General features: G+C 44.5%; 1 protein-coding gene across 1 annotated transcript in view; it reads right to left on the bottom strand.

The window, feature by feature from the left end:
- The window catches only part of arhgap46b (Rho GTPase activating protein 46b), a 53,917-nt gene that overhangs the window by 6,882 nt on the left and 20,024 nt on the right, over positions 1 to 27,011 (bottom strand). The window contains exons 2-5 of the mRNA XM_018756706.2: positions 23,908 to 24,327; positions 7,439 to 8,774; positions 3,225 to 3,840; positions 2,708 to 2,800 (exon numbers count right to left, since the gene is read on the bottom strand). Coding sequence (XP_018612222.1) covers positions 2,708 to 2,800; positions 3,225 to 3,840; positions 7,439 to 8,774; positions 23,908 to 24,327 — 2,465 coding nt within the window. The remainder of the gene's footprint in view (positions 1 to 2,707; positions 2,801 to 3,224; positions 3,841 to 7,438; positions 8,775 to 23,907; positions 24,328 to 27,011) is intronic.

Below are 27,011 nucleotides of genomic sequence, written 5' to 3'. Positions count from 1 at the left end.
GACAACCCCCACCAACAACGTTATGTCTGTCTCTACACAGGTCAGGCAGAGAGAAAAAAACTAGGGAAAATGACAAGACCAAAGTATGGAGGCGTCGGTGATGCCTGAGACGAGGCTATGGGAACACGGTCTTCCATTTTAACCAGCATGCCAAACGCAGTGGGAGTAATCCTTGCAAAATGGCACAACAGAGCCTGAAAGTGTTGCGATCAGAAAATGTCCCAGAAACAGGAGGTGTGGGGAGGAGGGGTGTCCAAAAGGTGACAGAGGAGCATCAGCGCTTTGCATTCAGCTCCCAACTGGCTTCCCCCCCCAGAAGCAGGGACACATGAAACACCCCCATCTTCTACCCCTGCCTACATATATTTGCATACAAATACATAGTGATGATTTTAATCCCCCAGCTTTGGTTCTCACTGGGTGGGAAATGTTTTTTTCCCCCTCAAACTAGCCTGGACCACAATACTTCCCTGCCCATGGCCTATCAGGCTGTCCAAGGCGCCGTGGATGGCCCATTGTGAGCAGCACGCTTTTCAAATGCTCCAGCAAAGCTCAAAGCATGCAAAAACACCCACCAAAACCCTCTCTTTCCGATCAACACAGGAAGCTGGAAAGGGCTTACTCTGCTACCACTGCTGATGCCGCACAGTGGCCGTCAAACCGGTGTCAGTCAAGAGAAACGCTGTCCAGGCAGAAAGGACTAATATCAGCCTCACAGGAAATCCCAATACTACTCTTCTATTAATAACTGAAAAGATCCTAACCCCAGAGTTCAGCTTTGGTCACGGCTGTCAAGCCACCAACATAACGTCAGCATGACTGCGCGACTTCTTGTCTTTCTCCAGAAGGAAAAGCCACCATCACGCTGTCCCGTTCATTGGGCAACAGCAGCCGCTCTGTCTTTCCCTATGGCCTGTGGTATATTTGGGACCAGTTTTGCACTGCGTAATGAGCCTGTGAGTCAACATGCAACTCTGGTCTTTATGCTTGGGACTTTTGTACATGAACCCTGAGCCCACGTGTCAGAGGTTGTCTCCACCTCATGTGGTCGCTGACGCATGCTGCTCAAGGGGCTGTGGGTTTGATGTAGAGGTGGGCCACGGCTGTGAGATTTTCTGAAGATGGGAAACTAGGCAAAAGGGACACATCTGGGCTGGTGGGACAGCATGCAGCTCCAAGGGTGTGGGAGGGACCCTGACATGCACTAATAGTAGACCGTACAGTCATGGCATGAAACGAGCAGACAGTTGTATAACAGATGCCACGTGCACAGGGAAACCTACAGCTACACTAAAGTACAGTAAGAAGCTTGAAAACTCTGCATATCGACTTTCAGTATCTGTTATACAGAAATACTTAGTTTTGTTGGCGTAACAGAAATACACTTTGCCTTGCATGGCTTTGTGCTGCATGAATCATCAGCTACGAACTGCATAATCACATTGCTAGCAGCTGTTTGAAAAACCCATTGGTGAAGAAGTACGTGGCGATTCAGCCTAGAGTCCAAAAATAAACACCCTAATGGCCCCATACAGAGACTAGCTGTCTGCTCTAGTCCCAACAGGTAGACTAAGCTCCTCTTGATCCTACTAGACTGGCTGGCTTCTACAATATCCCTGCTGCATTGAAAAAGAACACCTCTCTGTACCTGGAAATTATGTATTAATATGCACAGAATGTGAAACGGCAATTCTCTGCCAATAGCTTTCTCTTGAGAAGGAGCTCATTGTGCAACTGGTTGTGAGCAAGTGGCTCAACAGGCCTGACCGGTGCTCTGGGTCCTGTCAGCTTTGTAGACACTTTTGGGTATCATACTGTTTGCTCAGTATGACAATGTGTTGAGAAGTATGTACATGTTGTGGTGTGACTCACCTGGTACCACATGCACAGACACACTCACACCTCAGGATCGGCAGCAGACCGGAAAAGGGTGACTTGTAGTTTGGAGCGAATATCATAGTGGTTGCGACACTCAGTTTGGCAGTGCAGATGTTCAAGGTCTTTCCCTCCCCAGCCCACCTGTTCCCATAGGTGATGAAGCTTCTGTTTCTGCAGTGCTTGCGATTCGGCTGTCGGAGCTAACGACTGACAACTTGGGGCAGGAAGAGAGACAAGGGGCCTGATACAGTTCAAGCAGCCCATCACTCTCAGGACTTTAATCCCTGCTGAGCTCTGTCTGCCATCCCTGATGCTAATCTGATCTGGAAAGAGGGGCTTGGGCCAGAGAGATAAACTCAGTCCAACCACATTGGCCAATTCCATTCGTTTGGGAAATGGAAGTATGGAGGCTCAAGAGGACAGAAGTCAAACAGCAAAACTGTGCTGTAAACAAGCAGATATATTATGACAATACATTTTTTTTTTTTTTTTTAAACAATTATTCACTCACAATGGCTCTATCCAAAGTGCATTGCACAAAGTACCAATACACACGTTGGTATTTGACAAGGCATCTGAAATTAAGTACTGCACAAGTATTTAAGTATACTGCAACTTGCAACAACATTGCTTTATTTGGAATGTGAATCAAATCCCTGCAGTGGCAGCACTTCTTTAAAAACTGTATCCGTCATGTGATGTACATTTTGGGGAAAAAAAAACATCTACTTCCTTTTTCTGGTTCTCATTCAAATGAATGAGATGTTAGGAATCAAATAAGGTGCTTTTGATGCAGGATATGTTGCAGAGAAAGGGACATGAAATTTACCTTCTTCCTCTTCGTTGTTCTGTTTTCTCTTCTTTCTCGACTTTGAATTCTTCTTGTTCTTCAGGTCCTGTTGCTCCATTATGTGCTGCATTACTGGACAGAGGGTATAGAGATAATCACCCATTGTTTAAAAGAATGTGGCAAACATTTAAGGCCTATGTTTCACTGAAAAAGAAATTGTATTGCTTTTGTTCCACTCAACCTGACATTTAACCCTGATTTTTTCCATTTTATTTTTCTCACTTTTCGAACTGCATCCTGTTTGATTTGGATATGAGCCATGCTATATTTAGTTCCAAAACTAATATTCAACTACCACATTTGGGGCCACACGAGACTAATGGAACACAAACACCATCTGAGTTCACGCTGGTCTCATCAGGAAAATGAAGAACAAAAACAAGTAAAAAGGAGGAGGGCCTATAAATCCAAGCAAACATGCAAAACGTAAACGCGCACACACACCTACAGGTAGATGAACACCAAGTTCACCTAGCATCCAGTATGAAAGACTCACTTTTCTTGTCGTTGCCCGGTTCCAGATGCCTCTGAATATAACCCTCCAAGTAGCGGCGGAACTTGGGTGAAGGTGAGAAGAAGGCCAGGCTGATTGCCATGAGCTCCCAGCCAGCTGCCAGGCTGTGCAGGCACAGGTTGTCTGTGGTCTGGCGCACAAGCTGAACATAGAGCTCATCACGTAGCCCTTGCATACTCCAGCACTTTGTGATGATTAGCAGCGCCACGTGGCGCCGCTCCAGGCGGGCTGCCCTGTCGCCCATGTAGACCTGCACCAGCTTGAACATCTCACAGGCTTCCTTCTTGACGGCACGGTCACTGGTAATGAGCATAGGCTTCTTGATAGAACCCCGGTTCCAGGAGAGCATGTTGGCAATGGAAACACGGCGCCGAAACAGCCCTTGAGTATGCATGTTCAGGTTCTTACTGGCCCAGTCTACCATGTTGGCATCAGCTGGCGGTTTGCATAGCGTGGAGTAGGGGTACTGGTAGCCTCCCCCTCTACCCCTGCCTCCTTCGCCCGTGACCCCTTGGTGGGAACTCAGGGTGCCTCGGTGTCCACTGTCACCCCCTTGTGATCCATGTTCCAGCTGGCCCTTGGAGTCCAGTGTTCCACCCTGGTAACAAATAGGGTGGGAAAAGAAATAAGCAGGGAGGAGAGGCCTGAGAGCAACTTAATTGACAAGTTCTGCCACTGACTGATGCAGCAACCGTCACAACACCTTCGCTGCCCTGTTGCATCACTCATTCGTGTCAAGTGCCGAAAGAATAGGGCTAATATTCCCCACACACAGATTTCAGTGACCTAATATGGAAGTGTGGCCCTCCCCAGACTCCTTTTTGAATTACATTTAATGTAAGACAACACAATAAAAAAGTATTAAGAATGCCTCTGTTAACCTAATAGAGATTGCCTATTGCACTCAAATGGAATTTCAGCACATTTAAAGCCCTTTCTGCTGTGGCCATCTCATCCCGAAAGCAGTAATCTTTTTATTCAATTTACTTGAAAATAATATCAGTACATCCTGAAAAAAGAAATTGTAGGCTAAGCCTCTTAAAGATAATAGCAGTGATTTAAAAATTTAAGTGGCACAGAAGATTACTCATTTTAAAAATGTATTTTTGATAGAACATGAAGTAATATTAATAAAACTATTCAAAACTAAACCAGACAAACATATTTAGAATCACACACACACTGCCTGAAACCGCTGGTCCCGAGCGGGGTCGTGGCAAACTGGAACCTAACCCGGCAACACAGGGTGCAAGGCTGGAGGGAGAAGGGAACACACCCAGGACAGGATGCCAGTCCTCTGCAATGTTTAGGATCAGTTTTAGTAATTTTTTTTTTTTTTTTTTTTTTTTTTGGCCTGACAGTGAATTGTGATCTGTGCTTTATGTTATTGTTGTTCTGTATTGGGTTGCTGCCTTTGTCCAAGGAAACTTAGAGAGATAGATTTTTAAGGGGCAAACAAGTACAAACAAGGCTGTAAAATAATTACGACAGTCTAAGATAAGGTAGTACTGAAACTAAAATGTTTGCATAAACACAAAATTCATCCACCTTGGCACTGTATATTTCTTAACAGTTTATAATGTGTTTTTGCTATGAAGAAGCCAACTAATTAATGTAATGCAGTCATTGTGTTTTTCTAAGATGTCTTGATGTTACAATGGAGAAAAGCACCTGCAAAATGAATAAATATAAACTAAATGTGTGTGCTTTCTGAAGTCACTGCAGGTTTATAGAAAAACTTTAAATATCATAGAATCACAGAATGTGTTGAAATATGGCAGCAAAACTAAGAGAAAAAATTAATTACACAGCAGAATCTGTCACTTGAACTATTTGTCTGAAGCAAACCAGTCTTCCTTTCTGAGTAGGCTGCCGTTGTGTCACAACTGCAAAAAAGTGCAAAGTCTCCAGAGGACAAAACGATAAAGACGAAGTTCCACAAGGCCCATTAATTACACCTAATCTGACCAGGGAATTGCAGTCTGCCAAGTGAATGTCTGACAAGATTAAGCCCTAGCAACTTTGTCATGCTAGAATAAATCTAAGTGCAGTACCACCAGCACCCCTTCCCTCTTCGCTCTTACAAGTACCACTCTTGCTCTCAGAACCAGCAAGTTTGTCAGCCTTTATGCTCAGGGAGACTAATCCATTTGAATCACTGATGAGTCCTCCTGAGCAGCAGGGGGTGATGCTATAGATCTCTGCAGCAGAGTAGCAGGTGAGAGGGCTGGTCTTCCTCTCTTGCAGATGTTAGGGACCACCAATGGGACAAGGTCCGTCCTGGTCCTGGACTGGCGAAACTGTCTTAGGCACTACACTAACATTATCCTTCTTTTCATTCTAGGGTGAAAGCTGCAAGTCTTTAAAAAAAAAAAAAAAAGGCACAGTGAGGTTTTGGTTTTTGATTCCTCCAAGTTCAGTCCAACTCTTTCTGGGTCACACATGCACAGCATACTTGATTTCAACGGGATAATCCATATATGGGATTGTACATATTAGGCAATGTTCGGACACATTTGGGGCCATGTGAAAATAACTGAACATAAACACTAACTTGTTGCTGATAAAGTGTCAAAGCAAATATCCAGAGCCCCTGTGGGCCACGTGCCACCCAGGAGACCCCAACCCAGACACTCATTTGGTTAATAGACAAACAGGCATTTTGGGTGTTCAGACAAACAAGGGAAAACGGAAGTTATCCTATTGTCACTAAAAACAAAGACTTTTCCATAAAGAAGGGTACTTTCCCCCTATAAAAATAATCTTGGAATGAAACCAGACTTTTTATGGAGGTCTTCCAGATGAAAAAATGAAAGCCAATTACAAAGTCCACAATACAGTTTAAACAGTTAATTTATGTTTCCATTGCATGGTAAATGGGCCATCTAGGAAAGTTGCCAGCACGGCATCCAAACATATCTCCACTTACAGAACGCGTGGGAAAACAATTATTTAAAATACAGTCTATAATGTCTATTAAAAAAACTACTTGGGAGAAGAACTTAACATCACCTTCCGTTAAAATTTCTGCTTCTGATTTCACAAAGTGCACTGGTGAATCATGAGCAGGGCTAACTGGACCACTGAAGATGATGCTGCACTGAAGCAGCAAAAACAGTCCTGTCTCCACATCTGTGTCACACCAAGGAAAAGGCAGCGATACAAACACGTCGTCAGCTTTGCTACTCACACACATCCGCATGGAGGTCACCTGAAGTCCCGTAGAAGAGACATACAAACATTCCCGTTCAATACTTACCCCCTTTTTCCGCTCTGCAACTAACCTATAGGATATGATGCTGGCCAAAATACCTGCTTGTCATTTCATTGGAGAGGAAAAAAAAAAAAAAAAAAAAAAAAAAAAAAAAAAAAAAACTTTCAATCCCACCAATATTATGTCACCAAAAATTGACTCATCCAAGGCACAAATACCGAAAACGTTCTCTTCAGAGGAGATTGCAAGTTGTGTCTGTTGAGCTACGGCTGCGATGAACGTCTGGGGAGTCGTACGGCCCCTAGTGTTTGGAGCACTCGCCCCCATGGAAGCTTCTGCATCCTTCATCTTTATTTTCCTGTCTATCGCAAGCGTATAATCAGCCTCGGTGACTCGCTCTGTGGTCTATTTAAATCCCTTCACAAGCTGAGGCCGCACAATTATGGGGGTGGATATGGAGATTACAAAAAAAAATTGCAAAAAATCCTACTCCAAATATACATGATCACAGAAAAATATGTAATCAGATAAATGCACATAATTTGTTTTGTTTTTTTTTTTTCTTCTTTAAAAGATGGCTTAAATAAGCTGCTCAACATAAATATCAGACTGAAGCCCCCTTTTTTCAAAGTGACAATCTTATTAGGAAGGTTTAAATTCCGGAGATGTGGTACAGGGAGAGCCCCTTCCTGGAATGGAATGTTCTGACTTTGGCAACAGGAAGCAGATCGTGAGCAGCCTTCTGCATTGTTTCGGCAGTGACAGAACGGACACGGACATTTATGTGGGAATTGTACAAGGTAGGTGAAGCTAGAAAAGTGGCACTCCTTTCATGCCTCAGAATCCACAGCTTGTTCGTTAATAGAGATCTTGGGATGAATCCATATTTGATGACATTCTTAAACTGTTGTCAATGTTCCACTGGAAATTGTATGGAACAAGAACCAAGTGCTCACACACACACACTCCCCGAGATACTTACCTGAGAAGGTGACCTGGGTGCCTCTGGGGTAGACAAGCTCATCTGGCTCGTTATGCTTTTCTCCATGGAGTCCACCTTCTCATAGGTACGCTTCTGTCGACTCATGCCTTCGGAGGCCAGTGGGGAGATAGACATGTCACCATGGCTTGTGGTCCCAGCCCTGTACAGTGAGCAATTGCTGGAGTTAACATCTTCCCGTGATCCACTGCCACGTCCACTGTACTTCTTAAGGGAGTCCAGTGGAGAGCATGTGCGGGGAATTGAGTTCTCAGACATCTCTGTGTCCAGGCTGGCCTTGCTGCCACGCATCGTGTTGGAGCGGCTCACAACTGCCCTCATCTCTGCCATCAGCTTTTCATTGAGGGCATTGAGCTCGCCACTACTGCCCACCGAGCCAGGCCTGCCCTGTCCTGCTAGCTGCCTCCGCCGGTTCTTGCGGCGCAAGCTGGGAGATGGGCCTGTGGAGTAGCCCGAGTCCTGGTATGTGACCGTTGCAGCTGCTGGGTACTCCTGAGATACTAGGCTGTTCTGCCTGCTGTGGCGTGCTTCAATGTTCTTTACAATGTTGGCCTCCAAGATCCTCCAGGACTGTTTCTTCTCTAGTGTAACCTCCTTCTGAGGTCCCTTGGTCAATGGGCTCTCAGGCTGTGAGGCCTGGCCTGGTGATAATGGGACTTGCTTGCTGGAACTTGGGTCCACATTGACCATGTGCTTGATACACTCCCTACCCGCAGGGCTGTACTCCGTGGCAGAGGGGTTCCTCTTGTGTTTGGAGCCCAGGTGAGCAGCAGGGTGATGAAGAAGCTTAGGTTGTTGTGGCACAGGCTTCTGTAGGCTGTGGATGGGGCTTAAGTGGGCTGGCTGGGTCCTATTCAACAGGTGCACCCCCTCCACTTCCATCTCTACCGGGGGCTCATCGTAGATGGGCGACTCGATTGGGGGCTCGTCATAGATAGGAGGGGTTGCTCCATACGCAGGCGATGCTGGTCGTGGAGTCCCAGCCTGTGACCTATGATGTGTCTGGTAGGTAGGAGAAGGAGAGCTACTGCTGCCAGGCATCACCAAGCAGAAGTTGCCATTGTCTGCCTTCTTCAGGTGCAGCGCCTGCTTAGAGTCCCCGGATGATGACATCTTGCCGGGTGTAGCACCTCTGTCAGGACGGTAGGTGTAGCTGCCTACTGGATTACTGCCGGTGGAGCTTACTGTGCTGTTGCTGTGATGGAGGAGCTGTAGAGCGCTAACGGGTCCTGAAGTCTGGTTCCTACCAATGCTGTTGACCTTCACCAACATGGCTGCCTTGGAACCCGGAGCTGGCTGCCATCTTTGAGCTGAGTCCCTGAAACAGAAAGAATGGAGTCTTCAACAAGAGCACAGTAACTGTTTGCCAGCCTAGTCATAAACAACATATATAAACTTTCACCGTTTCTTGGATAAATGTGTGATGGGTGTTGGAAGCCCTGCTCACCTTACTTAACAGTGGAATGTAAGGCTGGAAACCTGGCAAGGAATTGTGTGTGCACACCTTACTCTGTTAATTTTCTGGCTTACTTTATAAAGGTTGATATTTTTAACTGGGAAAGCAATAGGGCAAAGTAATTGAAAACACTCACTTATATGTGCGTGTAAAAGACTGACCTACATGAAGTTACAGCTCTGCACTGCGGCAGTTCAAAGACCCTGTGCCCATGTAAACTGGATTCAGGTGCAGAACTGTCCTGGTTCTACTCTAAAACAAGGACATACAGTGGTTATTAAAGCAGACTATGGAGTTAAAATCTCTCACTTATGATGCCACTGCAGAGCTATAAAAAGAGGACACCCTTTCCTGGCTCCAGTTTTTTTCCCCCAGGGTTATGGGCTGCGTTTGCAAGAAATAACAGGAAAAGTGCAGTGGCATGTTCAGCAAAAGGTTAGAATGCAGCGACAGAAAAACAGCTTCGTTCCAGTTTCCCCCTCACACACCGACTCCCAACACCACATCAGCACCTACACATCACAACCAGAAAAGTCCTCATTTAGACGTCAAGCTGCAAATTCTCCAGTTCCCGGCAAGTCTGTCAGCGCTGTTGATGCCACCTCATGTGTAGTAATACTCACATCTATGACTGACGATGCAAACGTGAATCTACAAACAAATAAAATAAGCTAAATGAAACCCTACTCTCATTGGATGTAGTAAAGCCTGATTTTATTCCGCCTGCCATGCCATGGAGAAACAGCTCTTAAAACAACGCCACTGCGAGACCACAAACTTGACTGAAACAAACAAACTGTTCTGATGTTGTGACAGTTGTTCCTTAAAGAACATCCGCACCGAACCCTGTAGGGTGGTATTACCTTGGGGATGGTGATACCCCTTTGCTTCAGGAAAGATCGTAATATAAACTCACCCCGCTTAGGCGAGCGGACTTTAATGGAATGCCGCGTCCCCAGGTTCGGCTCCCGAGCACCCGCACACCAAACACTCAGGAATCTCTCACAGCTGGGGCTTCCTTAGCCCGGTGGTTTTCCAAGCACATCCCACATTCAGTCGATGCTGCTCAGAAGTGTCGCTAGCACGTATCAAAAGCCAGAGCAACGGCCGGGTGAGTTAATTGTGTACTGCTACTAGGAGCTAAGTTTAATTGTGGAGTTGGGGGGGTGGAAAAAGGCGGAGGCTCTAGCAAGCTTTCCCAGTTACAGTAACAACAATGCGAGTGCTGTGGGCCCCCCTCCCACCCCTCCCTCCTCCTCCATGCTCAGCCTCTTCGAGAAGATTTTGAGCATGTGAAACAATACAGCTACAATGCCCCTGAGGCTTGTGCTGCGCACTGACCCACAGAGGTCTTCCTGTCCCCTTCCTCCCCCCTCCCCCTCACAGTCCATCTCTCCCTCTGAATTGTAGTGTGACCCACCCACTGTGGCTCCTATCGCACCATCCAAATGTCAACAATCTTTTTCAAACAGTAAGGTCCACAAACAATTGAACTGGGGTGACTGGCTTCGAGCAGCCAGGTCCAGCCCTTCTCCACATATCCACTATCAAACAGGAACGTCACACTATTAGCTGGGGAAGTGAAAAAACCCAGAGGGCAACTTGTTTATTCCATGTACTTCAAACAGATGGCAACAGGTAGGCAGCCACTGTGGCTCTGCAAAGTTCCAGGCTGCTAGGTGTGTAAACAAAAGCCCGGGCGTTAGGGGTGTTGGCTTTCACACAAACCTGTTATCTTTATAAACGCATCACCCAGGGAAGGAAAAGGCCTATAATCAAGGCTCAAGGCCTGAAAACCTAACACCCTGGTGCTCAGTTTCACCTGTCATCTTCAGCATGGCAGGAACATGAGTTTACACTGTGGAAAGTGCCATCTGGAAAGTGCAGCTGCCTACACACCCAGCACTACCCCAGCCATGAACCTGTTCCTGCATTATCTCTGTGTGTGTGACCTTATAAACTACTTGTGATGTCAAAGTTTCATTGCTACATGGTAGGAATCAGAGGTCAGTGTTCTTGTCTTTGATCCTTGAATGGTCACATGATTAGCTGTAAACTTTTTCATTTCCCATCATAACACACCAAAATATTCACCCAGATAGTCAGTAACGATTCATTTGTGGGAATGGACCAAGCTGAGTGGAGGGGAGGCATTTCCAGACCATTTCTCGGCAATCTAAGGAGGCTGCCATTTTCCTTTTATGCTGCTAGACAGGTGCGATTAGTATTTATTCGCTTAGTTGACGCTTTTATCCAAAGTGACTTACAATGTGTATACTAAGCTACTCACAATTACTTAGGTATTTATGCAGCTGGCTACTTTTAACTGAAGAAAAATTGTGGTAATTATCCTTCTCAAGGGTACTATAGCAACAGTGGGCTTTTAACCTGGGTTCTACAATTGGAAGGTGACAGCTTTAACCTGATACATTCCAAAGACCCTGAATGCAAAAAAGGGGTAATACTGCACTAGTCTCCATGATACCCAAGAGTAAGCTGCTTTACGCAGTTTTCCGCAATTTTAAACAAAGACCATTAAAGCGTGGTATCTCTGTGTCTCATGGCCATATGTTGAGAGAGGGGGTTGGAGGCCAATCACTGATGTCCGGCCTGTGGGGGGGGTGGTCCTTTTGGGCAGTTTAAACTCCATTTCTCTGCAGCACAAACAGGAAATACCACGCCAGCATTCACATCGCAGTGTGGTAAAAAGGGGGTCTTCAATTGCCAAGGGGGCTTAGATGAGAACCAAACAAATACATTGCACATATATGCACGTTTGGCGTCTCGCAGATTTTCTAATATGCTTTATCAAAAAAATGTGGCAAGCTGGCCGGCGCATAAATCATGCATTCTACAATGTTTATCAAAACCATTGATGGCAGAAATGCAAAAACTATTTAATTGTTATGTAGATCCTCTGGAAAACTAGTAAACAGGCAAGAGTCCAGTAAGTTCAGGCTTTGAGCAGCTGAGCTGGAGGACAAGGGCTTTGATCCTGAGGTTGAAAGTCCACACAGTGATGTGACAGGGCCTTTTGGGGCGCTAATGGTCTTTCGTCTCCGTCTCCTGGAGTCAAGTATCAGCTGTGTCCCTTCAGGGGATCTAACACTTTTGAGTCATCACTTCAGACAGCTGCTTCAGCACTCCTGAGTCGAGAGACAGCTCTCTCACACACACGGGCTGCAGACTCTCTCTCTCTCACACACACACACACACACACACACACACACACCCCCCTGTTCCTACTCTGCAATTAACGTCACCAAATGTACACACCTTACATAAGCTTTGCTCAAGTAAGGCTGAAATGAAATGAAACCCAAAGCGTGCAAGTTATAATTTAATAAAAAAGAAAGCATTAATTATGCGATTTTTCTGACAGACAGTCCAGTGTTCATTTTTAAAGATTGTGAGAATGTCTCTGGAAAATGAACAAGCATCTGTGCAATATTTATAAACACATGAAGACATGAAGTCACCCTTTCTCTACAGGAGGCTATCCTTCCGGAATGAGCTCAGGGCTCTGTTCTAAGACAGGAAGGTGTGAACACAGGCAGGAGGTAGGAGGCTGTTCCTGCAGCATCAAGGATGATGGGCAGAACCTAGCAGCCTCACTCCAATGGGACACAAGTATTTCCTTCTCCCTCAGTTTCCTCAGCTGGGGGAAAGAGGGTGATCTTGGCTCTCAGTGGCAGCTGCTGAGTAGGAAAAAGAAAAAATTTTGGCAGCAGCAAAAATGCACACCCCCCCCCAAACACACACACAAAAATGTATCCCTACATATACAGGACACACTCACATGCGCCATTCCCTGGCCTGGCCATACAGGACCCTGCAACTGGCCTCAGAATCCAATAAAACTGGCAGGACTTGGACATTCCCAAGTGATTTTGGGGTATTTACACTGTAAAGGGCTAGCCTCTCTTGCAAGACCCATCATGTAATTGTGTTACCTTCTTAGAAAACAACAGAAAAGGCCAACATTAGTTCTCTTGGGGCCCCTAGATGGAAATCCAGAAATTGTAGAGGCTTAGGTAATACAGCTGTGGAATAAACATCCATTTCCAACCCACATGGACTGGGTTCACTGAGAACACTGGTGGGGAGTGAAATGACAGAGCTTCCGTTTTGTCTAGGTGCACTAAAAATGCACTGCGAAGGCTGATTTGCCATACATGGCCATGTTTATCTGACTGGACATTCATAAAAAGAAATAGTACTTCTGAAAACTGCATAGCAGAGAGCCCTTATCACCATCCAGAGCTGACATCAGCAAGTGCAACCTCATGCAAGAGCCATCTTACCACACGCTTAATGACACACACACACACACACACACACACACACACACGCACGCGCGCACCTGTGTGCATGTGCTCCCACAAGGTGTGCCTGTTTCAAATAGCCACCCACTCCAAGTGCTTAGTCAGAGGAGGAACTAACTGCACTGTAATTACTACATATATATGGACACAAAGTAATAGATACTATATCTGGTTTCTCGGTAAAACGCTAAAGTGAGCAGCCTTTCACAGAAACACAGCCGGGATGCAGACTGACCGACAAAAGTCACTACATGAGCCTTGTTTCTGAAAGACTTGCTGCTGCTGCCCAACACTGCTCCTACACACAGCCGACAGCAAATTTGCAATGGTCCTGTTGCTATCAGTGTCCAGAAGATGACCCTAAATTGTTTCCAAAAGGGATATATGAGACTCCCTGATAGTTTTAAACAGCTTCAATAACATTTGCTCTTGCAAACCACAGCCAAGGAGGCCTTGGACTCAAAATGTTGATGATGTAAATCAGATGGAGTCGATTCAATTTCACACACAATTTTCTCACAGCAAATCAGGAAGATGCAAACTGGCTCCCTATACAATCTCTGCAGTACAATGGGAACTATACATGGATATTTTCATTTTCTCAATGTACAATTACAATGCATCCCCACTTGCTGGAAAAGCAACGGGAAAACATGAATATCCAAAATTAATCGTTTTTCTCTCCCCATATTTGATTACTTCCCCTACAGTGAACAACATGCTGCAAATACTTTCAGAAACGTGAGCAACAAAAACAAAGATGGCCTGGAATCTCGATCATAAAAAGCCTTTTGGCAGAAAAACCAAACAAACCAGTGTTATTGTGAGGCCTCAAAGCTGACCTTTCATGCCATAAGGGGAACTAAGAAGCGTTTGTCGCGGTGGATTCTGGATAAATGTGACTTTGCTTACAGGCCCCCAGAGGCTGTGTCATAACCCCTGATAGGGGTGAAACCCTCCCTTTCTTGGGGCACAGAGGGCTGTGCATACAGCCCACGGTCCATTGCTCTGTTGCCTGCCACTGTCTTCCCCAGCAACTCCTACTCTGAACGCTTGGTTGTCCATACACCATCTATATATAGGCCTGGTGGAACAGCAGCTGGAGACATATGTATCCCCGCTAATTTGCGGCTATCAGGGAAAGACGATGGAAAAATGAAGGGGGTGGGAGAGAGGTGAAGGAAATGCACGCCAGCCTCAGGATCACATGCTCAGTGGGCTGCTTTGTTCTTGAGGATCAGAGCTCCTCTCTCTGGATCTAATCCTATTTGGCTGCAAGAATTCAAGGACAAAGCACGCAGTTTTTCCTCCCGCACACAGCACACCATGACTGAAGCTAACACCGGGAACATTCACAGTCTCACACCCCTCATACTTTCATGTCAATTGACTTTTTTGTTCCCCTGACTGTTTCAGAACTTCAGCAGCGGAGGTCAGAAATCGCAGTGACATTTCCCTGAGTTTCTGTAGCTTTTTCCCCCCTCTAAATGCAAATTAAGTGGCACATTCAACCTTTTTCAGGGACAATGTTATTGAATGGTAAACATATCAAGAGGCAGTGCAACACTATAGCTTCAAGAGTTAAATGGTCTCCTTCTTGCTGCCAAACTTGAGGCACGTAGGCACGTGACACAGCTCTAAGGCTTCCACAGCAGGAGGAAAAACAGAAACACAAAGATGCTACTGTGGGGCAGCTGCATGTACCGCCGGCGCCCGCTATGGGCCACTTATGTTGTTGTTGTTGGCCCTGAAGCCGAATACCGTACTGAAGGTGTGGAGTGGTCACTCCCCACACCCCTCGGGTTCACGCTGATTGGTCAGTGTTGGTCACAGGATTCAGGCCAGAAGGGAAACATCACGGCAATCAAAATAAGTATTCAGAACAGGTGGATGGATGTATGGATGAGTGACCCATTGTAGGTAGCATATCTAGCAGTTTAAGTCACCTTGGCGAATAAGGTGTGTGGGCTGGTAACACTACATAGAGTCCACTGGAAGTCGCTTTGGAGAAAAGCATCTGCTAAATAAATGTAAATATGGATGTGGGTCTTGGACAGAGTGTGTGGAAAAGAAAAATCTATCAGAAGCACACAGTGACTCTGATGGGATATGTAATGGGAAAGCTGGAATTCGGAATGACGTTGGAATGCTTTTTTTTTTTTTAAATTGCTTATGTTAGGCTGTTCTATAGGCAAAATCTCAGACAACATGTTTCAGATCTGAATGTACACAAATTCCAGATTAAGAAGTCACGTTAACAAAAGGCTACAGCTAGAATGAGTGCTGACAAAAAAAACAGCTGGCACAGGAACCGGGTTTTCAAGTCTCATAATTTTGTAAGGGTTTAATGATGCAAAAGAACATAAAGAGTTGCTGCAGGCAGGTTAGAAGACAGACTAAGTGCATTTGATCAATGCCATCCACTTACAAAATTCTAACTTGCACTACATTTTTTGCATTTCGTGCTTAATTTCAAGTTTTAGGTTTTTAACTTATTGTATTACAATTAAATATAGCTAGTCAAAAGTGTAGTGCAAAGAAACGTGATAAAAGTTTTTGGAGGTAATAAAAGTAAGGCTATGAAGCTACAATAGAAGCTGGATGTTACAAAGCACTTTGAAAGGGTCACAAACTACATGTTTTCCTTATTTCAATATGCTCTACCCTTTATTTAAAATATAGTTTACTGTAGATTTTGGGCTATCTACTGATTAAATTTATGGTATTTTTTGGGTAATTTAGTAGATTATAAGAACCAATGTGCTTTGCTACAATCCCACTTTTCAAATTGAAACATTTTTATTATGGGAATTAGCATAGTGCAATGTTTTATAGAAACAGAGGCTACTTGTTATAGTGGAATTGCCTGTATTTGTAAACAGCAAGTTATGTATTTGTGGACAATACAAAGGGTTGATCTGTTCTTTAATGAACGTGGTCATTCTGAAAAGGAGCAACAGGACAGCAAACTTGGATTATGAAAAAAGATCAATTTAAAACCTTTTGTAAAACCTTTGTAATTCAGTTTCCATTTTGAGGGACAAATTATGTTAGGAGTCAGTTTCATTTTGTTATAGGCAGCCATGGTATCTGGGCTGAAACTGCATCCACAAGCTTTATGTACATTCCCTCTGCACTGAAAAGGACTGGAGGGGTGAAGAGGGAACAGCTAAATATATCTGTCATTTGTCATAGAGCTTCATCTTCTTGAAATAACCACACGAGAAAAGACATACAAGCACGTATACTTGAGAATGAGTTGCTGCAGATTTACTTCACTATGAGAACAGAGGAAAGGTAATTATTTTTCTTCTGATTAAAGGGATAACCCTGGAGTACTTCACACTGAACTGCTTCACTAAACCTACAGCTGTACAATCATTCAGAATGTACAACCGTGAACTATGCAAGGCATCGGGATAAAAGCTTCTGCTAAGCAACTAAATACACATTTATAAGAACAACAAGCTGGGATTCATGTTTGATACTCCAGGGATGAGGATCAGCAGAGGAAATTTGTATTACTAACCTGTCAGATGTTCCAGTTAAGTAGATTTATTTTTCCATTCTAGTTCAAACATCAGGTCCTTAATAGACCTGCCCAAAGAGGACTGCTGCAGCAGGTGGTAACATAGCGACACAAAAATGAGACTCAGCAGTGGATCACATGGGTGGGGCTGTTGGGATCCTGTGACTGGGTTTGATGGGAACTATGGGAGGTATTCTTTTGGCACGAGGAATACGACCGCATGAGCCACTGGGGAGAGTCAGGTGACCCTGGCAGCAGCTGCCATTCAGTCCCCTGGCAGTTGACTGTGCCAACTTGTTCACCCTGCCTGCTTTGCTCACCCATCCCACCAGCTTGTACCCCCACCTGATCCCTATGATCCTCCCCAAAAATCAAGGCTGTGGTGAGGGGCCAGATCACGCAAGGACTGTGTGTTTTGCTGCCAGGGCTGTTGCGTTCTTGATGTTTGATTGCAGTTTCATCTCTTACCCACGTAGAGGGGGTATAAATGTTTACTTTCTGCATTTGTGGACAGTTGGGCCCTTCTGCTTTCACTGGAACACAAGACCAATGAATCACATCAATTTGCTACAGGAGTGACGCAGGTACAAGATGAAGTGTTAACGACTTGCAGGATTTAACCTAGACTATTCCATCACATACCCTCTGCTGGAGGAGGAGTTCCATAAATATATATAAAATATGTGTGTGTACACACACACACACACACACACACACACACACACACGTACGTATGTATGTATGTATGTATGTATGTATGTATGTATGTATGTATGTATGTATGTATGTATATGAGGGAGAGAACACTATGGCCCAGTTTACCCCAGATGAAAAACACTCCCACAGGCATGCTGCAGCCTCACCCCCACAGCCACTAATCCTACCACCCACTGTGTCACCATCATGGCCATGATGACTCAGATGCAACTCATGGGCCTGTTCACTTTTACCCCCCACTGTCTGACAGTGGAACACCAGACAACACACACACAGGACAACGGTGCAGGATAAGAACATTTGTTTCCTCTGCTATACAAACAATTGTTTCAGAGAACAGGCTGCTGCAGGAGAAAAGAACTGAGCGACAGCCTCCCTGCAGATTAGATTAGATGAAACAACGCCGTTGCATGATATACAGTGGGACAAAACCAGTCATTCTTCTTGTGTTGAGAGACACAAAGGCTGTTTTCTCCTACAGTCAGCTCCAATCCTACTCTGCCCTGCCCTTAGGTCCCTGCAGAGTGTAGCAGGATGGCCTTGTCAGCACAGGTCCCCTGTGGAACAGCTCATGCCTGGGCCCAGGCACGCCCCAGTTTTCATAAACATGGCTGTCAGTTACCGCTTGGACCTCCTTGTTGAACACCCTACACTCCGATGAATATGCCTACTGATGGCACTTCTCTGAAAGTGCAACACTCCTTTAGGAAACAAGCAGCAGGGTAGATTGGGACCCATCAGCAAAACAGCTGAGGAAATGCACAGCGTGAGGAGTAAACAATGCATAGACTAGGGCACAGGTGCCTTTTTTCTCTCACTGCCACTGTTTACAGTAACAAAACTGGAATGATAATCCATTTGGTGCACTACACTGGGGTCCAGACCCTGGTCCATCATGCTTTAACACCCATCACTTCCTAAGATGTGCTCTGTATCAACCCATGTTGGATAAGTGATGGACTGACAAAATGATTCACGCTCTATCAGGGCATAACCTGCTTTAGCACATTCTTCCAAGCATGTACCCAAACGCTGCTACGAGCAGGAAACAAGCTGATGAAACTGGCAATCAGCTGACACCAAGGCCACGTGTACTGGCTCCCACATCTGTACGTTTCTGTGGAGTTGCAAGGGTCACATGTGTCATAGTTAGCCCTGTAAATCTGCAAGGCACTAAAGAATTAGGAAGGATTTACTAGTTGCAATAAAGGCATACTAGACTTGCTGCTTTGCTCCTTTGATGCAAACAAAGAAATCCCACAAAATCCTGTCACCATTTATTCCAAAAGCAATGAAAGTGTTCACATCAGAAACTAATCTAAACAGATTTATTCAAATGGGAGAATCATGCAAAAATGTGCAACTCAGATTAGTGCTATAAGACCTAATCCTCTTTATGAGCAAATTCAGTCCAAATTGGAGGCGCAGAGTACAGAAATGTTTCATTCTCATCTGCTTTGTAGTGGCTGTTTTAATCCAGTTGATGCTGACTCGGATGCATTTACATGTCAAAAATGGGGATGAGAAAACTACCGATTGGGGAAGTTTGTTTCCCTTATTTGGTGACAGAAAAGACACTCCACAAAACAGCAAACACATGCACGAGTAATAAAGCAATAAAGGCACACAGACATTTTACTTGAATTTCCTAGGCTTAATCTTGCTCTGCTTTCTAAAACTGTACAGCTATCACAGCATATTATTTTGAGTATGACGGCAAAATCAAAACTGAAAAGTCTCAAATTAAGAGGAAATAATCAAAATTACAAATATAACTGCAAAACTTTATTCTGAAACAAAAGTATGAGACAAATGACAGATGGATGAGCCTGTAAACAGAATGTCTGACAATCACTCCTACCTTAGATTTTGGGCCGTAAGAATATACTTCAGCGTGGAAAACCAGAAACACCTCCTGCTCTATGTACACACTGCACTCAAAAGTGGTTGCTGGAAAAAGACTGTGCCAACAGGGGGAAAAAGGCACCATTTGGGCCAGTAGGCCAGCACGACTCTCCATATGTTACTGCGGGGCAGGGGGTGGTTGACAACCGATTAAAGGCCAGATGAAAACTAGATTAAACTGTCAGAAAAGGAAAATCCTTTTGGGTGCACCCCTCTTTGTAGCATCTCTGCAACAGACCTCTTTAGGCACTTTATGAAACAGATCAGTGGCTGAATTGTAGCCAACGGACAGATTCTCCAGTGAAGACCCAGAATCCAGAAAAATCTATTTAAAATCTTTAGAATTTGAAAAGTCTATAAAAGTGCATCTCCTACATGGGATCCATGGTCATGCACAACCAACAGTTCTCATTCATAAGGAAAGGGGTGGATGTAAACAGCAGAACGCATGAGGAATCAGACATGCAGGGTTGCTACATCACCTGGTGAGAAGCAGACATGCAGCAGAGACATCCCTTCAGGGTGAGGAAGCTCTGGTGGCTGCTTGTTCCCAGACATCGACAAAAATGTTTCTAAATGTTTTCCAAGGACCAAATTAGTACAGACCTTCATTGTATCTGGGTGTCCTGATTTGGAACAAAGGGTTGCATGCACCTATGCATACCCCACAAACACGCACGTGCGCAAACACACACACACACACACACACACACACACACACACACACACACACACGGTAAAAGCCGTGTTTTGTCAGAATGCTTTGGAACACAACATCCAAAATAAAAGTTAACTGATGTAAATTGATGTGATTTAGCTTAATTATGCTCAGAGGGAATTAAGGAGGAACCATGTGTTCCCATTTTCAACTGACTCTCAGGAAGAAAAACCTAGTTACCATCAATCCAATAAATTTGGTACAACACACCAAAAATATTATTCAGTGAAGGTAGAACATGGAGAAAAACTGCATTTAACAAAATTTTTGCAATATTCATACTCTCCTGTAAGATCACTGTAAGCTCATCTTTAAGAAAAGAACACATGGATTCCATTTCCATTTGTATGCTCCTATGATCTCATTTCCTTAAATATAGCCCACATTATCTTAGCTCTACTGGAAGGACAATGGCATCATCACATAGGGCAATAGCACAGATTACATGTGAGGGTGTTACTGCTTTTCTTTTTTCTTGAAGTCAACTGGACTTTTGAATCCAATTCAAAATAGGAGAGTGAGCTAAATAAAACAATAAAAAACACAGTATGCGATACTCTTGAGTGTGACAGGATTTCCCTCAGTTTACTGTAGAACCACCAGCAGCACTGCACACAGCTGTACCTGGAGGAAACACCAGCACTACATCTTAGCTGTTCCACAACTCCGCTCTGGTGACAAATCACAACACACCTGTGAGACTCCCAGTGTAAACTTGAAATCAAGCTCTTCTGCACATATTTAATGAGTAAGGAGAAAGCGATATTTACTGAAGGAGTTTCGGCATTTCTATGACTCAAAAAGACAAACTTCCTCCTCATAAGACAGGCAATTCACCAATGGGTAGTAAAAACTTCAGACCTGTCAGCAAGTTTACAAATGAGAAGCAGTGAAGGAGAAATCATAAACGAAGAGGCGGTAACTAAAAATAATGTGCAATTTCATGCATTCGTAGAGCTAGGTGTTTTTCTGGAGAAAGTTAGGTTAAGTACCTTCCTCTAGAGTACCAGTGCAAAGGCCTGAACCAGTAACCTTGAGGGTGTGTCTGCAAGTCAGTCTCTATATGTCAGTTACACAGAATTTCCCTGCTGGTTCATATTTTTAAAATAAGCATTGCTTTCCTCCAAAGTGACATACATCTCAGGGAAAGTACAAGGAGTGCATTACATCAAGAGGAGAGATTTGGATGTAGACATGCAATTCTAGAGTACAGTCACTGTGTAATACTCCACCATATGGAACAGTATACATCACATGAGTAGCTGCATAAAGGTTTACCCATTAACACAGCTAGGTAGGCTGCACAGTCCCAACACAGTTCAGGCCTTGTTTGTGTCTAATTTGATGCTGTGCTTCTGTCTGGAGCTGCAGGTACTGTGCACACAGTAGTTTTGCAGGGTTGGGCTGAATGGCTATTTAGGAATTCATTCATGCAGATGCAAACCTGAATGCTCCAGGTCCTTTCCAGAAGCATCTTTGTGTGCATGGATGTGTGTGCGTATGCAGTATCTTTCGCGCGTGCGAATAGCACAACCAAACACATGCTACTTATTGTTTAGGGTCTGTTTAAGCTCTAATGATCGGCACAAACCCAGCTGTTTCCTCAGCACGGAACCCATCACAGCGATCTGTCTGATGGGCTTGAGTGCCAAGTCAGCCCCGCAAGAGCTCCCTCATCGAGAATGGCCCAGAGCCTTTTCCATTACACCATTTCAGCAAGTGTGCAAGCCCCCCCACTGGGCCAATCAGCAGCACTATCCCTGCCTGTAAGCGAAGGATCTCTCGTCAAAAGCTTTCCATTCCGACCAAGGAAAGTGTTTATTTTAAGTGCAGACGGAAAACGTACCTCAATATCCTCAACTGGCTCTTCAACACTTTCCTTCAAAATATCTATAAGTGACTGTGGAATGGAGCAGCTTGACCTATTAGCCCATATGTCTTCACTCCTTGTCTATTCACTGGCTGCCCACATCAAGTTCCTGACTCTAGTTACAGCCTACAAGACGAATAATGGATCAGCACCCCGATACCAACAGGGCTTGATCATGCTCTTCCACCTCTGGTTGTGTCGTATGCCCATTCCGCTGGGGTCAGAAACTGAAAATCTGTATGTTCTATTTTAGCTCTGATGTGGTAAAATGAGAGCTCTCTCTCTCTTACTCTGTCTCAAAACAGTTGAATTCTTTCCAAGTGTATCAGCTAAATGAGTAACCAAATATAAAAAGGTGTCAAAATACATCCCTTTCATACCCACTTTTCTCTGATTTCCAGCTCCGTAAGTTTTCAATACACCATCTGTCAATCACCTTTGAATTTCCTAAAATTCCTCAATTCTACAAGCAGCTACTCATGTATGCAGACTGGCAAGAATGGTGGAATCAGGCAAAACTAACTGGTCCCACGAAATGTGTATCTGTATCTAAAGCTGTCTGCTGTTAAATGCACTTTCCTCACTCTCAGCTGTATACCACTTTGGAGAAAGCGTCAAAGAAATGTAAATGTAGCCATTTATGGGCACTGATACACATGCAGATCAATGTGTATCCCTTGTGTTTTCAAAAGACTTGTGATAGAGAGAAAAAGCAAAACTCAGTCATGGCCACCATACCTGTGACAATCTCACATTAAGTTTTACACTTATGCTGTATCACGCATGTCAAGAGTTCTTTATAAAGTGAGCCAAGCCAGGGTTATGAAAGGGTCTCATGGAACCTTTGGCCCAAATTTTGCTTAAAATTAGCCTTCCGATAAAATAGCACAGTACAAGCCATCCATGACAGCACAGTGGCTAGAGTGGCAGACTGCCCCCATAATAAACAAATCTGTCCATATGGCTAAATATTTTAATACTTGAGTAAACCTGAGAATGATTTTATAAAAAAAAAAAAAAAAAAAAAAAAAAAAACCTTCAAGGGTATTCTCAACAGTATATTCACCCATTGAGAACTAAAGTGTTTATTGCCTACTAATGTCATAGCAACACACAATCAGACCTTGCCGGTGTCAAAACCCACCACATCTGTGATACAACTTTGAAAACATGTGTTGATTACCCTGAAAGATCACATAGCCCTTTCTAGCCCTTAACCCCCAGTATTATGAAAAAAATTTAAAGCCAAGATGAACAGTACGTACTACAGTGCTGCTTGAAAGTATGTGAACCCTACAGGGATATATAAAAATAAAAAATGATCATGACTGATGTACGTTGCTTTTCAGAAAATTATCTGCTAAATTAATAAACGTAAATCTACACACCCGATTTTACTTACCCACTTAGCTTAACAAATGCAACTTGCGGTTAACTTATTTTTTGTCCCTACACTACTTACATTTACACTACTTCCTTTTTATACTACACACATGATTTCCTCTAAAGCAACATTTGGAAATGGTAATTACAGTTTTTGTTGTCAGGTGAGAAAGACTGGTTCTAATTAAATACTGCAAATTACAAAATACAAGGGCAAGACAAAAAGTATCTGCAGTAATTTTCGACCTGCAATAACTTGCAGACCTTAAGATCTGACTGAACCGTCGCCATAACCATCTACAGCCCATCTTATCAGTTACCCCTCAACAAACAGTTTTAGCATCTTGTTGCCTTAGAGTCATGTTACCAAACATTAAATGACAGATAAACAATTTAAAGAGGGTAAAGAAGCACAGAAAGCCACTGTAATACATCAACAAGGTCAAATGGGGATAGCCATGAGAAAGGAGAAAGAACCTGAACCAAGACAGCTTTCTAATAAAGAGTTCAGGGCAACCACACATGGAGGAGCGCAAGGGCGACATTACCTTGCTGCATCCTTTCTGTGGTCCAGGCTGTCACCGTGGCCTTTGGCTGGTGTGTCCCTCCCACTGCTTTCTGTGTCCTGGGGAGGGGGTGTGGGGTAGGCCCCGGGAAGCGGTGTGCGGCTTGTTGCCCGCACCTTGCCATGGCTCCGGAACTCAGATTCAGAGCTCCTCTTCATGGCCTGCAGCTGGGCTAGTGGCACAATGTCGCAGTTTTGGGGTCGGTGCCACACAGTCTGCTGGCTGTCTGCATTATAGTAGTAGAACCGGCTGTTGTTGCTATCAAAGAGCTCCCACCACTGGCTGCCATCAGACTGGCGCACAGCCACACCGGGTGGGGGCTCCCAGCCGCACTCCCCCGTGGCCAGGTTGACGTACATGCGTTCCCGGGAGCGTGGCTCCAGGATCTCCACCCAGTCTGAGCTGTTGGGACATAAATGATCATTAGAGTATGAGAAGGCATCGTCACTTGCTGGCCACAATGGTCTTTCCATTTCTGTCTGAATCAGCCTCTTCGTATAATCACAAGCTACACTCCCATTATACTGATATTTCCAAATTCAGATTTCCAGAAGCTGTACATTTTCCAGATACAGATCATCCCTTTAGAAGTCATATGTGATCAAAAGATAGCATTTGAGGGAAAAACCCAGAAATAATACTGTAAAAAAGGGCAAACACTAATCTGGGGGGGAACAGGAAAGCCCGGACTTGCAAATAAAACCAAGCCCACATGGCCACCCACTGAGGGTCAAACACCAGACAACCAAACAGCTGGCCAGTGAGGATATGCCTTTTTTGAACCTGTTGCTGAAATGGCTACAACCTCCAGACATCACCCTCTGAATTCCTCACAGCTGCATGATAGTGCAAGGAGTGGTCCAACACACAACCCTTGAAACCAAGTTAGCCTGGTACCCCTGCTACCCCCAAAAGTGATTGTTACAATCACCAACCCTGAAGCTCATCTACACAAGTGTTTAAGCCCAATTGTTTCATGAAAGTGTTACATTTACATTTATTCATTCAGCGAGCACTTTTTCCCCAAAGCGACGTACATCTTACAGAACACAATTTGTGCATCCTCAAACTGCAATCTCACAGAAGTAATAACTGAGGTCAAGGGCTACAAAAACCTTGCACAGATTGGGAGAACTGATCGTATAAGGCCTGAAGAGAAAAACACTCTCTCTTTCCACCATATGCCCAAAGTGCGGCATTTCTGAATTCCACAAAGCAGCAATCGTCTATATGGGTTTGGGGGTGGGAGAAGGAGGGTCTGAGGGGGCTTTGCTGAGCTAACCGCCTCTCCGGAAGATACAAAACAAAGAATTTACCACAGGGATTAGGTGGACTACCCCCACTCCAGATGGCAGGGGGGAACACATGACCAACATACGATGAAGACAAACAAGCACATAAACAGTTCAGGTACTTTCAGCTTCCAAGAAAGCTGACCAACTGAACCACTCTGGCATTCTACCTCATGGGGATATCCTCATATAGGCTATTTTTCAGGGCTTATCTTTTAATGGGAAGAATTCTACCAACCCCAACCTCCCCCCTGCCAAAAAAAAAAAAAAAAAAAAAAAAAACCACATCCACAAACACACACTCTAAAATGTGAGTAAACTGAAAAAGGGAGGCAGAAAAAAAACAAAGTCAGGACTAAGCAGTATTCGGCTACAGACTACTATTTTGTGACAGCAAGAAGAATCATGCACCATACCTGTTACATTCTCTGGACAAGTTAAACAGTTCACTCAAAAAATTGAATAATTGGAGGGTTTAATACCCTTCTGCTGTGGTATAACAACCCTATTGCTATAGGCTTAGTACTACAACTGCATACAGCTGACAACTCATAAGACCTACGTGAACTCGTGGTGACTTGCTCATACCTGTTGTCATTCATGTTTCTACTGCTCTTGTACAGCATGAAAAGCCCAATTGTAACCCCTGACCGAAGGGGGTAATACAAACAAACACTGATGCACAAACGCAAACACACATGAGCCTCTAAAAATGAGGACAATGGGGGGACAAAAGGCAGGTTTAACTATCACTATGCTGCTCTGCCCAGACATATAGCATGATGTCACCTTTTCAGATTGGCAAGTCCCCAACTGAGTGCTGTGTGTTCGGGGAATAAGCAGACAAAAAGCACCATGACAAGCCTGTACATGTCTGAGGATAAAGCTGTGTGACACCGAGACAATCAGAAACATGCCACTGTGGATGGGTGTTATGTTAACAACGTCCTATCACTTGAGTTATGAGAGTCATCTCTACAACAGGGCGTGGGTGCCTCACCCTGCTTCACGGCAGATCTCTAAAGAATTGTGTGCTGGGTGGTACAGGAAGTGCTGAGTGAGCAGAACTATGGCGGCATAGCTGCTGAAAAACAGCTTCTGCTAGTGTCTGCCAAGTCTCAACCTGTTCTCATGGAGTTGAACATGGAGCAATAACTTTCACACTCAGGCTGGTCCAGGTCCTGTACCAGCATGGCGAGCCGCCGTGTAAATTGAGGCCATGAGTAAGTGTGTGAAGTACAGACCAAAATGGTGGGAGGTCAGGACCACCTGCATGTGATATTCCAACCCTTCTAACCCCCCCAACACACACACACCTAAGGAAGTTCAGCAGATGTCCTGCTTGGCTCAGCCAGGACAGGTACTCCGCTGTAGGTCTAGGCAATATCCTCAGTGAACTATTCCTGGTAGGTGAAGAACATAGGAACACAACTGGCATTGAAACTATGGAGTAAATCTGAACAGAAGGTCAACACAATCTTTGCCTTCACTTCTCCCTCACATAATTAGAAAGACCCTAGAAACTAGGGTAAAACGAAGAGGAACTGGCTACTTTTCTAGCAGTTACATCCTGCAAGACCAGCAGCTCTCTGTAAGCATATGGCGTATCCCCATGGTCAATCCTATTTCTGCCCAGGGATTGAACCCAAGTGTCCAGGCTGAGCCCCAAGCCTCAGACCCTCAGAAGTAATGGGTCCTTCTGTTACACCCAGAAATAGGTGCCCTGTGTTAAAGTGCACTTGCCCTGAAAACACATTAATGCAAAACACCTGTAACTAACAGACAATACAGCCT

This window comes from Scleropages formosus, chromosome 2 (genome assembly GCF_900964775.1).
Source record: "Scleropages formosus chromosome 2, fSclFor1.1, whole genome shotgun sequence".
In the NCBI taxonomy this organism is placed as follows: domain Eukaryota; kingdom Metazoa; phylum Chordata; class Actinopteri; order Osteoglossiformes; family Osteoglossidae; genus Scleropages; species Scleropages formosus.
This window is presented reverse-complemented; position numbering and strand designations above follow the sequence as displayed.